We start from the raw sequence: 11,197 nt of genomic DNA, 5'->3' as shown, positions 1-11,197 counted from the left end.
TTGCCATAGTGCCTAGGAGCCCTGGTTATGGATCAGGGCCCCATTGTGCTTGGCACTGTACAAACACAAAGACTGTCCTCCCTCAAAGAGTTTATAATTTGGGGGCTGCACTGTACTACACTACAAAGTTAGTTCAGCTTCACTACATCACTCAGGGCTGTGAAAAATTTCACGTCCTGTGCAACATAATTAAAACAACCAAAGCCTCCCTACAGATACTGCTAGGTCGCTGGGAGAATTCTTCTGTCAAACTTAACTACAGTACTGCCTCTTGGAGAGGTGGATTTATTACAGCAACAGAAGACCCATCTCCATAGTAAGCTTCTGCACTTCAGCAGCAGAGCTGCAGCTGTGCCACTATAGCATTTCTAGTGTAGACATCGCCTGACTAAGCTCCTTCCTTCTATCTTTAACACAAATCCTGCTGTTACTGAATATGCCCAACCACCAGGCTAATGTGCATCTTCACTTTCATATGTAGGCTCTACTTGCAGCATCCCACTGATTTGGGGAAGAGAAGAAGAAAGCAGTTTCTTGGCCAGGTTGCTGGCATCATTCTGATGTTACCATCTTGGAGAGGGAGAGAAACAAAAAGCTCAAGTCACATGGCTATTTCCTACTGGATTGACTTTGACATTTGTGCTGCCCTGTATCTTATCAGGCACTTATGCCACTATGATTAGCAGGAGCCACTTGCTACCCAGGTGGTAGACTGTGTTATCTTGGAAGTGGTAGTGTGTAGAGCCGGGGTAGGATGGGACGCTTGGGGAATGGAAAAGTGTGAATGAGGGTTTCCCAGTATGTCCCTGTGGGGGCTAAGAGTCAGAAGGGGTGCAGGAAGGTGCTCCTTAGGAAGGGAGTTTGGGGCATTGCACAGCGGGTGCTCAAGGGTTCCCAATGGGGGGTTGCTGGCTGACTCAAGGGTGGAGAGGAGGGGAGTTTTTTCCTAGGAGTTCTGGGGATAAGTTGGGGCAGGAGGGTTCCCGACGGGACAATGCTGGATGAGTCAGAGGAGAGGATGCAAGACAGAGGGGCATTTTCCAGAGGTGTTGGTGGGTAGGATGGTTCCCACTGTGGGGGGAGGTGGGGCATTGCCCAGGGGTGCTGGGGGGAGGTGGGTGATTTCCTAGGAGTGATAGGGGAGTTAGGAGGGTACCCACTGTAGGGGAAGTGGAACATTGCCCCAGAGTCTGGGGAAAGGGTTCCAAAGAGGGTCCGGGAGGGGACATTGGGCATTACCCCGGGTGTGGGGGAAGGGCTCCTGGAGGGGGTTGGGTGTGAAATTGCCCCAGGGTGAGGCGGGATGTTTCCTGGAGAGACATTGCGCTGGGGTGCGGCGGGAGGGTTCGGAGTGGGGTGGGTAGAGGGGCATTGCCCGGGGGTGCGGCGGGAGGGCTCCACGGAGGGATATTGCCCCGGGGCGGGGGTGGGGGTGGGGACCATTGTCTGGGGGCGGTGGGAAGGTTGGGGGTTGGGGTCATTGCTGCAGGGTGCGGGGGAGGACTGCCGGAGAGACATTGCCCTGGGAGGGTTCCTCCTGGGAGTCGGGGGCATTATTCCAGGATGCGGCAGGAGGATTCCGGGGCGGCGGGGTTCCCGGGAGGGATCGGGGCATTGCCCGGGAGTGCGGTGGAAGGGTTTCCCCGGAGGACATTACCCGGGGTGCTGGGGAATGTTCCCAGGAGGTGGGTGGCGGGCATTGCCCGGGGGTGCGGCGGGGCTCCCGGGGAGCGCTGCCCGGGGATGCGGTGGGAAGGCCCCGCCGGAGGGACACTGCTCCGGGCCGAGGGCTGCCCGGACTCTGGGAGGGCAGTCGGGGCCGCTGCTCCGCCCGCCGTCCGTGGGTCGCTCCGTGGGCGGGGCGGGGCGGCGCGGTCCCTCCCTGGGCAGTGTCTCCGCCGGGCCCTTTAACCGCCGGGCGCCCCGCCCCGCCCCGCGCTGTCCGGCCGGGCCGTGTCCGCAGAGCGGCAGCGCCGAGCCCGTCTGGCCGGGGCAGCGGCCGGGCGCTGCAGGGCGGGCGGGCCGCGTGGGGCTGGGGCTGGGCCCGGGCCATGGGGCTGCGGGGCCGGGGCCGCCTCCTGCTGCTGCTGCTGCTGCTGGGGCTGGGGCTGCTGCCCGGCGCGGCGCGCGGCTTCGGGGAGGACGAGGAGCGGCGCTGCGATGCCATCCGCATCGCCATGTGCCAGAACCTGGGCTACAACGTCACCAAGATGCCCAACCTGGTGGGGCACGAGCTGCAGGCGGACGCGGAGCTGCAGCTCACCACCTTCACCCCGCTCATCCAGTACGGCTGCTCCAGCCAGCTCCAGGTGGGTGCCCGGGCCCCCGAGTCCGGCTGGGCGGGCGGAGGGTTCTGGGGGTGCCAGCCGCCGCCGAGCGCGGGTGTCTCTGCCCCGGTGCCCGCCTTGGCAAGCCCGGCACGAGTGACATTCAGCGGCGCCGCTCGCGCCAAGGATCTCATCTCTGCAGCGGCCAGAGGATCCCTCCCGGGGAGCAAACCCGGCCGGAAAGGGGCAGATTGCAGGGAAAGTGCTGCAGTTATGCTGCCAGCTGCACCCCCGAAACGTTGTAAATTCCCCCCAATGACACCCCCACCCCAATTTATTTCCCAACCTAATCTGGTCCTCAGGTGCTAAAAACTAATGGTTTCTAGCGTGGCAAAAGGCAGTTTCGCTTCCAGCAGCAGGGACTATCCCGAATCCCTCCCGTTTTACTTCTTGCATTTGTTCTGCGAACTTCCCACTGACTCCAAGTTTCAATCTGTTGCATTTCTTGCCTTTGTTTTGTAAATCTACTTCAACCTAGTTTCTCTGTTGCCTGCTGCCGATTTGGGAGCAGTCGTGGGCGGGTTTCAGGTTATTTCTCAACCCAAGTTTCTAGGATAGAATAGCGTGAAAATATCTGCTGGTGTAAACAAAAGTTTTAAAAGAAACTATTAAAAGGGTTAAACAAAGATACATTTGGAAACTTCCAGCTGCAAAGTGGCTCAAGATTAGCTTTCCCCTCTGGGTGTGAATCTACAGAAAAGAAGGTAGAATAAAGTTACAATAGCATTTAATCTCACAGGGTTTACAGTTGCTGAGAGACTGAAGTAAAATACACAAGGAGCCCCGTTCCCAGTCCTCTTTCTGGAGTAACCTACACACAAAGTCAGAAGCCAGGAGAAGAAGCCAAACTTCCCTGTCGATTGGCATGCTGTACTTGTCTGTGTTCCCTTTGGTAGCCCAGGAATTTGGACTAAGGTGAAGACCAAAGAGAACACTCTAAATCAGGGTTAATAAATTGGCTGATCTCTCTGTATGGGTTTGAAAATGTCATTTAGCCTAATATTAAAAAAAATGACTTTTACAGATCAAGGCGTGTGAACTTTCTCACTGACTTCTTAAAGAAAAATATTTATCCTTGAACACCATGAAAGTACAGAGTATACTAAACAGATAGACAGCTTCAAGGACATGACTTTCCAGTTCAGATGCTTGTACATAAAGCCCTTCACTTATAACCATAGATGACACAGTTGTTATGTGTAAGGAGCTGGTGAACCAATGTGCATCCAGAAATAATGGACAGAGGAGGGTGCGTGTGTGTGAGAGAGAGAGAGAGAGAGAGAGACTTGTCATCGTAAAAAAAAACAAAGGGACATAGCATAAAATTGTTGTAAGAGAACCCCCTTCAGTAACTTCACTGTAGGAGTTGCCATCCCATATTAATGGCAAGATCCTTGTCCTAACCCATGACTTAGATGTTGCTGAATAACCAACTTACGGTACTTCTTCAGATTGTTATATCCAAACTAATAATTGCTTAGCATTTTTTAAAAAATGCTAAGTTTTTACACATAGGTCTATTTGCTTTGTATGTACCAGAATTATGAGTCAAGTACTGAGAAAATTACAATATCCTAACTTCATTATAAGAAAAAATATGATTTACACAAAGATCATATTCAACCATGAATGTTGTTAATTCAAAGAGCTATTAATATTTTAACTGTTTTGTTTCAAGTTTTAAATATCTCTGTGCAGTCTCGAAAACTAAGGTCTATATATTTGTGTTTAAGTTTAAATTACTTATTCAGTTTGTGTTTTGCCCCTTAAATTGTAAATTTGAGGCTTAGCTCTAGGGCTAAGGTCTGTTCGCCTTGTGTGAATTTGGCCCATTGACTTCAATAAGGCTAATTCTAGTGAGTAAAGTGATCAGGATTTGGCCTCAAAACACTTTTTGAACTGAGAACAAGGGCTGGGGGTTTTACGATTTTTTTCCCCTTGGTTTCTTTACTACATGCTGCTCCTTGCTTCCTTAGGCAAAGTACTGAACAGTACTGTTAAAGAGAATAGTGAGGGAACTTGCTATATAGCCTACCATTTTTATCTTCCTTTAAGCACAAGTTTGACTATTGTTTTTCTCTTCCAGTTCTTCCTTTGTTCAGTCTATGTTCCAATGTGCACAGAGAAGATTAACATCCCAATAGGTCCCTGCGGTGGCATGTGCCTTTCCGTCAAAAGAAGATGTGAACCTGTTCTGAAAGAATTTGGATTTGCCTGGCCAGACAGTCTAAACTGCAGTAAATTTCCACCCCAGAATGACCACAACCACATGTGTATGGAGGGTCCAGGGGATGAAGAGGTTCCCCTTCACAGCAAGACATCCTTGCAGCCAGGAGAAGAGTGTCACACAATGGGATCTAATTCAGAGCAGTATATCTGGGTAAAAAGAAGCCTGAGCTGTGTCCTTAAGTGTGGCTATGATGCTGGTCTCTATAGCAGATCAGCTAAGGAATTCACTGATATCTGGATGGCCGTGTGGGCTAGTCTGTGCTTCATATCAACAGCCTTCACAGTCCTGACCTTCCTGATTGATTCATCCAGATTTTCCTACCCAGAGCGCCCCATCATATTTCTGAGCATGTGCTACAATATTTATAGCATTGCTTATATTGTGAGGCTGACTGTAGGCCGGGAAAGGATATCCTGTGATTTTGAAGAGGCAGCAGAACCTGTTCTTATCCAAGAAGGTCTTAAGAACACAGGATGTGCTATAATTTTCTTACTGATGTATTTTTTTGGGATGGCTAGCTCCATCTGGTGGGTGATTCTGACATTAACATGGTTTCTAGCAGCAGGACTCAAATGGGGCCATGAGGCTATAGAAATGCACAGCTCCTATTTCCATATTGCAGCTTGGGCTATCCCTGCAGTGAAGACCATAGTCATCTTGATTATGAGACTAGTAGATGCAGATGAGCTCACTGGTCTGTGTTATGTCGGCAACCAGAACCTAGATGCACTCACTGGCTTTGTCGTTGCTCCGCTTTTCACCTACTTGGTTATTGGAACTTTATTCATAGCAGCAGGCTTAGTGGCCTTATTTAAAATCAGGTCTAATCTTCAAAAAGATGGAACTAAAACTGACAAGCTGGAAAGACTGATGGTCAAAATTGGTGTCTTTTCAGTGCTATACACTGTCCCAGCTACATGTGTAATTGCATGTTACTTCTATGAAATCTCCAACTGGGCTATCTTCCGCTATTCAGCGGATGATTCCAATATGGCAGTGGAGATGCTCAAAATTTTCATGTGTTTGCTGGTGGGTATTACATCTGGCATGTGGATTTGGTCGGCCAAGACTCTGCACACGTGGCAGAAGTGCTCTAACAGACTGGTGAACTCAGGGAAAGTGAAACGAGAGAAGAGAGCGGATGGTTGGGTGAAACCTGGGAAAGGGAATGAGACTGTGGTGTAAACAAAACCTCTGTGCTGACTTCTCTCCCAAGAAGGACTTGTGTATAAACACTTGCAGTCGAAATGTTGCTGGGAAGGTGTGGGGAGGTAAAGTACAAAATCTGTCTCTGAAAAGAAGCCTTAAAGAATAAGCAATAATTTCAAAAACAGAATAACCATAAACCGCCCTGCCTAAAATACAAAAGCCCAGGGAGGCTTGGAACACTGTGAAAAATCTGAACATTTTGTCACATTTTTGTAAAGCAGGTTGCAATGTATGAATGTCATTAGAAGCCACAGGGTCTTGCATCTTGTTACTTGCATTGCCGATTTTCCTGAATCATGTTATAGTGCATAGAGGATGAGGGTCAAGTTCTGGGCTGATTTAGGGTCCAATCCTGTGAGGGGCGGGTGCTCTCAGCTTCAGTTGACAGCATCACTCCCTCTGAACTCAGTGTCTTAAGGCAGGGGTCCCCAATGTGGTGCCCTTGGGTGCCACGGCGTCTAAGTGCGCCTGCATACTGGCCGGCAGACAAGCATCGCCAAAATGCCGCTGACAAGCTGCGTCATCCAGAGGCGTCGCTGCCAAAATGCCACCGATTTTTGGCAGTATTTCGGCGGTGACGCCTCTGGATGACGCTACTTGGCGGCATTTCAGTGGCGACGCCTATTGACGTTGCTGCTTGTTGCTGGAATTTAGGCTGATACTCGTCCGCTGCCACGGTCCTCTGTGGCTGACGCCCACCAGACGAAAAAGGTTGGGGACCACTGTCTTAAGGGATGTGGTCAGCACCTTTTAGGATTGGATCCATAGCTGGTACAGCCTGTTGCCTTCATCGGTGTTGCATGGTGCATAATTCAGCCAAGGATTAGGTCCTCATGTAAATGCCAGCTAAGTTTTTTCCAGGTGTGAAAACAACTCAAACAGTGAATTTGTAGGATTCAGTTAGGTGTTAGGATGGATTGCTGTATACCTCAGCTGACAACCTGATACTAACCTCTATATCGGCACACTCTTTGCTGTCTAAAACATCAGTACTTTGTTTGAGGTGTTTAGAAGCTTCATTCAGTACCTTTATCAGAAGTAGATTAACTTGGAGACTGAAGCATAACAGCATATATAGTTTCCATTTATCTCCTCCCCACACTTTTCCCTGCCCCCTTTTGTCCTTTTTGGATAACCTAGCTATTTCCAGAGTCTGACTACTTTATTCCTCCTCATTAATAACAGGTTTTTTCTTTTAATAGCTCTCCTTCCTACTGCAATATACAGCTGAGGGAAAGTGAATGAAGGCTCACTTTGGACAAACTCTTTATTCAGCAGAACATGTAGTTTTTCTCCAAGTAAACTTATCTGGCTCTCCCCAGAGACCTATTGCATTAAGCAATTAAGACTTAATATATTTCACTCTGTGTGATTACATCTATGCAGACGCCAGTCTGGGAGAAGTGAAATGTTAAGTTCCTTGGCAACTTCATGTTCACACAGATCAGTTGTATAATTATGTGTGCTAATTAAAAATAAAAGTACATTCTCCAACCATGACATAGCAGTACAGCTGACTGGCTCAAACTGATGGTCACTGAGAGTGACTTTAAAAAAAAAATTATATGTAAGAATGTTATCAGACTTCAGCAACAATGGAGACATTTTCCTTTTTGAAAAGGGCTCCATGGAGAAGAAATCCAACTTCTTTTTGGTGAGTAATTATGTTTCATAGTTAGTGGCAAGGTTCCTTGCCCTTGGCCTGTCGCGTTCATAGGGAGCACAAGACTATGAATGCCACAGTCCTGCTTGATTAACAGGAAGTATAATGTAAACATAAATAAAGAGCAGCATTTAAATGCTGCCCTTGAAGGACCCACCAGTATCTTCACCTGTGTGCCCTAAAATCTTGCTTCATCTTCAGTGTATGCGGGCCTGATCTAGTGAGGTGCTGAATGCCTTCAATTCCTGTGGACTTAAGTGGTAGCTGAGGGTATTGTGGTCTTTTGTAGGATGAGGCAGGCCTGAAAGGGGTCCCCCCTCTATCTCTCGAACTGCATGCATTGTGTCTGTGCTGAAATATGTGCTTAAAAACAAAACAACCTCATCTCTGTCTGCGCAGTTGGGATCAGTCACTAGCAGAGCAAGTGACAACTTGACTCATTCTACCCACAGCACACCATTATGTACTAGCTGAATGTTCCAAATCCAATCCTCTCTCAAGTCTCTTCTATTGGACAGTAATGCCTGTTGGATCTATGTATTCTGGTCTGGAAACAGAATTCTGCAAGAATGAAAGGTGTGGATGGCTGGGCTTCACCAAAATGCTCGAGCTATTTACGATTGGATTAAGGATGCCAAATCAGATGCTGGTTTCAAATTCTGAGGGATGAAGGAGAGAAAGTGAGTGGGCCAAATTCATCCAGGCATCCCTCCAGTGAAGTCACGGGTTAACGACCCTAGGTGAGTCATACACACTGAACTTCATGCTATTTGATGTGATTGACCTATGCATTTTTATCCTTGTCATCCCAGAATGTATGGTTAAGGGGGTGACTGTTCCTGTTGTAATTGAATTTCAGAGCATGATTAAGTGAATCTCTTACTAGAATGGTAGCACTGGTGATTAGTGACATCTAAAAGTGAGTCAGATGAGGATGGTGTTTCCTTACATTGCAGGGTGAAGGGAAGATAAATCCATTAAAATTGTGAGGCACTCAAATACTATGGGGATAGCAGTCACATAGCGGTCAGTTGTCTCTTGGAGGCATTGTGCCTGCCTGAATTCTCTTGCAGTTATGTACCAGAGCTCAGTGAATTTATTCCTGATTCACCTCAAGGTAATGAGGCAGAGCATCTGACCCAGTGCCGCAGAAGCCCCTCTGAAAAGGCACAACTTAACTATGTGCATTTACCTTGCTGTTCTAGATGTTCCGGCATTTGTGATTGGAAAAGCCACTCTACATCAGTGGTTCCCAAACTGGGGTTCGCAAAATGTTACAGGGGGTTTTTTGGGGAAAAAATTCCCTAATGGTGGACAGAGCTGTCCCTGGACTTCCAAGAGCTAAGCAGATCAAAGCAAGCATATCTATCACACTGAGGAGATTTAAACTTCAAGACTCCTTATAAGAAATGGAAAGAGGTGGATTTTTTTTGCTATTTTTAAAATTAAATAGGCGGCTTGTATTGGTTTTTAAATTATTATGAAGAACAAGTTTAAGCTTTGTTGTAACGTGCGTTGTTTGCCTGGACGGCTCAAGACCTGAATGCTTGTGTAGGAGGAACTCTTTGAGTTGGCTTCTTAAATACCTTTATGCTGTTTCACATCTGATACTCCTTGATGAAACATAGGAGCCTTGTCTTATAACAGGCTTATTCAAAGTGATACAAGCTACGAAAGTGAGATCTTGGAAGAGTGTTGCCATTTTCGTAATGTAATAAAAATACTGTAATGATAAATAATAAATAATAAATAGTGTGTAATAAGCATGTCATAAAACAAATTTTATAGTTCCAAGATCACTGCTTTTTTTAATTTACACTCAGGTAAAGGAGAAAATCCCTGGAAATATTCATTTTTAGTAGGGGGTTCACTAAAATGTCAAGTCTCATGAAAGGGGTTCACAGGTTGTTAAAGTTTGGGAACCACTAGATCAAGTCTGGAGCACGGCAGTTATGAAGATTGAATATCTGCAACTCAGTTTCTCTCATTTCAACATAGTTATGAATTTAAAACCAAAAAATGTGTGACTAATCCTGCCTTGAAAGTGCAGTTGCTGTGGCTATAGAGCTCAAAACTTTACAACAGTTACTTTTTCTGCACAAACCCTTCTTTTCCTTTCTCTCTCAAGCCAGTCCCACCCGCAGTTGGTGTTTTGGGCTGACATACAGGCTTCTGAAATGTCTGACGGACAGGTACCAGCTAAACTACTTATGATAGAGCTTCAGAAAGAGAAATTAACTTGTCGAAGGCAAGGGACACTGATAATTTTTTAGATGTACAGAAAGTATATCTGCATTGATGTATGTACTGTAAATTTCTAATTTATCACTGTACAAAAAACTTTGCTATTTAATTTTTGTATCAAAATAAAATTTTGTTAACCTCTGTGAATAAGTAATGGATTCTGACTGTGTCTTGATTTTTTTGGGGGGGTAAGTTTTCTTTCAGAATCCTCCTGTTGTAAACACAAAGCACTGTGGGTTTTTTGTGTTTTTTTGTGGCCCCCCTCCCCCCACTCCTTCCTTTCTAAGTGAAGTGTCATGCCAAGCTCAGGGCAGATTGTCAAGAAGTAGGGCAGGGACCTGAAACTGGTTGTGTGTTCTATAATTCGATTTCACCAACCCAGTAACAAGTGTGAACTCCTGAAGCACTATAACAGCATTACCTTGGAGTCTCAGACAGTCCCCTTGGGCACTACAGTTTATCTTGCCACCCAGACAAGCTGGACTTAGTGATAGCTGGTTGCTATACACCAAAGATCACAAAAGATGCAGGTTGCTTCTGGTCCCAAGAGACCAGTCACTTAACCCATGTCTATTTGTATCTCAGATCTCACCCCAAAGACAATGGTTGTAGCCAATCCTGTAGCAAACTGACTAAGGATTCATTAACTAAGGAAAGAAATGAGTTAGTACAAGATTAAAGCAAGCAAACATATACACTGATTTTACAGTCTATGGTTTTAAAAGGTGACTATTGTAGTAATCTCTCAGCACTGTATGCCTTTTAGGGATAACCCAGGTTGGCCCCGAGGTTCTCTGCTTCTGTTCCATAGCTCCAACCCTGTGAGAATCCAAACAGCTAGAGAGATGAAAATTCTCTTGTTCCCTATCTTTATTTTCTTCTTGCAGAGTTCAAGCTGATGGGAAGAGCCCTCTTGCATGTAACCTCTTTGGGTGTAAAGGGGCAATTGACAAAGTATTTGCATTGTGATGTCTCATAATGGCCCATTTAGTTTTAATAGCCTTCTTGATGAGCAGGAGACAATCCCTTCCGACAGGCTGACAGTTTCAGGGCAAACTTTTTTTTTGTTATAAAGCAAAAACTTAAATATTGCCTTACAGTGTGTGATAAAGATATGTCAGATTATTTTATGCAGTAATTTACAAGCATTTCATATTGTTATGAGATCAATACCCATTTTAAGCATACTAACATGCAAGTGAAACAGACTGGCTTCCAGCACCTGGTTTGCCAGCGTTCCAAATGCTTAGCTTAAATGAGTTAGAACTTTGGCCTCAGACCTACATTTGGGCCCAAGCTGCAACCTTTGATGGAAAGAGTGCTCCCAGCTGTCATTAGTGGACAACAGATAAAACTCAAGACACGCTTCAGCTTCTTGGGCAGCCTTATTCCAGGAAGCCCTAAGTCTGAGTGAGGGGGTGCTTGGATTCCACAGCCCAATGCACTGGTGAGGCAGTAGGACTGAGCTGTAGCTTTTCTGCAGTGCATCCAGGCTTGCCTGAATGGATAGAGTCAAACATCTTC

The 11,197-nt window shown here is 46.3% G+C and overlaps 1 protein-coding gene across 1 annotated transcript; it reads left to right on the top strand.

Annotated features, from left to right (window-relative positions):
• Positions 1 to 2,051: 2,051 nt before the first annotated feature.
• Positions 2,052 to 6,325, top strand: FZD4 (frizzled class receptor 4). The gene is made up of 2 exons (XM_039519452.1): positions 2,052 to 2,309; positions 4,414 to 6,325. Exons 1-2 carry the CDS (start codon positions 2,052 to 2,054, stop codon positions 5,740 to 5,742), a joined length of 1,587 nt encoding a protein of 528 aa, XP_039375386.1. The 3' UTR covers positions 5,743 to 6,325.
• Positions 6,326 to 11,197: the final 4,872 nt, after the last annotated feature.

Source organism: Mauremys reevesii, linkage group 1 (assembly GCF_016161935.1).
Source record: "Mauremys reevesii isolate NIE-2019 linkage group 1, ASM1616193v1, whole genome shotgun sequence".
Classification (NCBI taxonomy): domain Eukaryota; kingdom Metazoa; phylum Chordata; order Testudines; family Geoemydidae; genus Mauremys; species Mauremys reevesii.
Note: the sequence above shows the minus strand (reverse complement) of the source record. Positions and strands in the feature narration are given on the sequence as shown.

Bases quoted from the DNA above. Each gene is read 5' to 3' on its own strand.
- FZD4 (XM_039519452.1), top strand. From the start codon at position 2,052: ATGGGGCTGCGGGGCCGGGGCCGCCTCCTGCTGCTGCTGCTGCTGCTG. The intron at 2,310-4,413 runs GTGGGTGCCCGG...TTTCTCTTCCAG, and splicing joins GCTGCTCCAGCCAGCTCCAG to TTCTTCCTTTGTTCAGTCTA.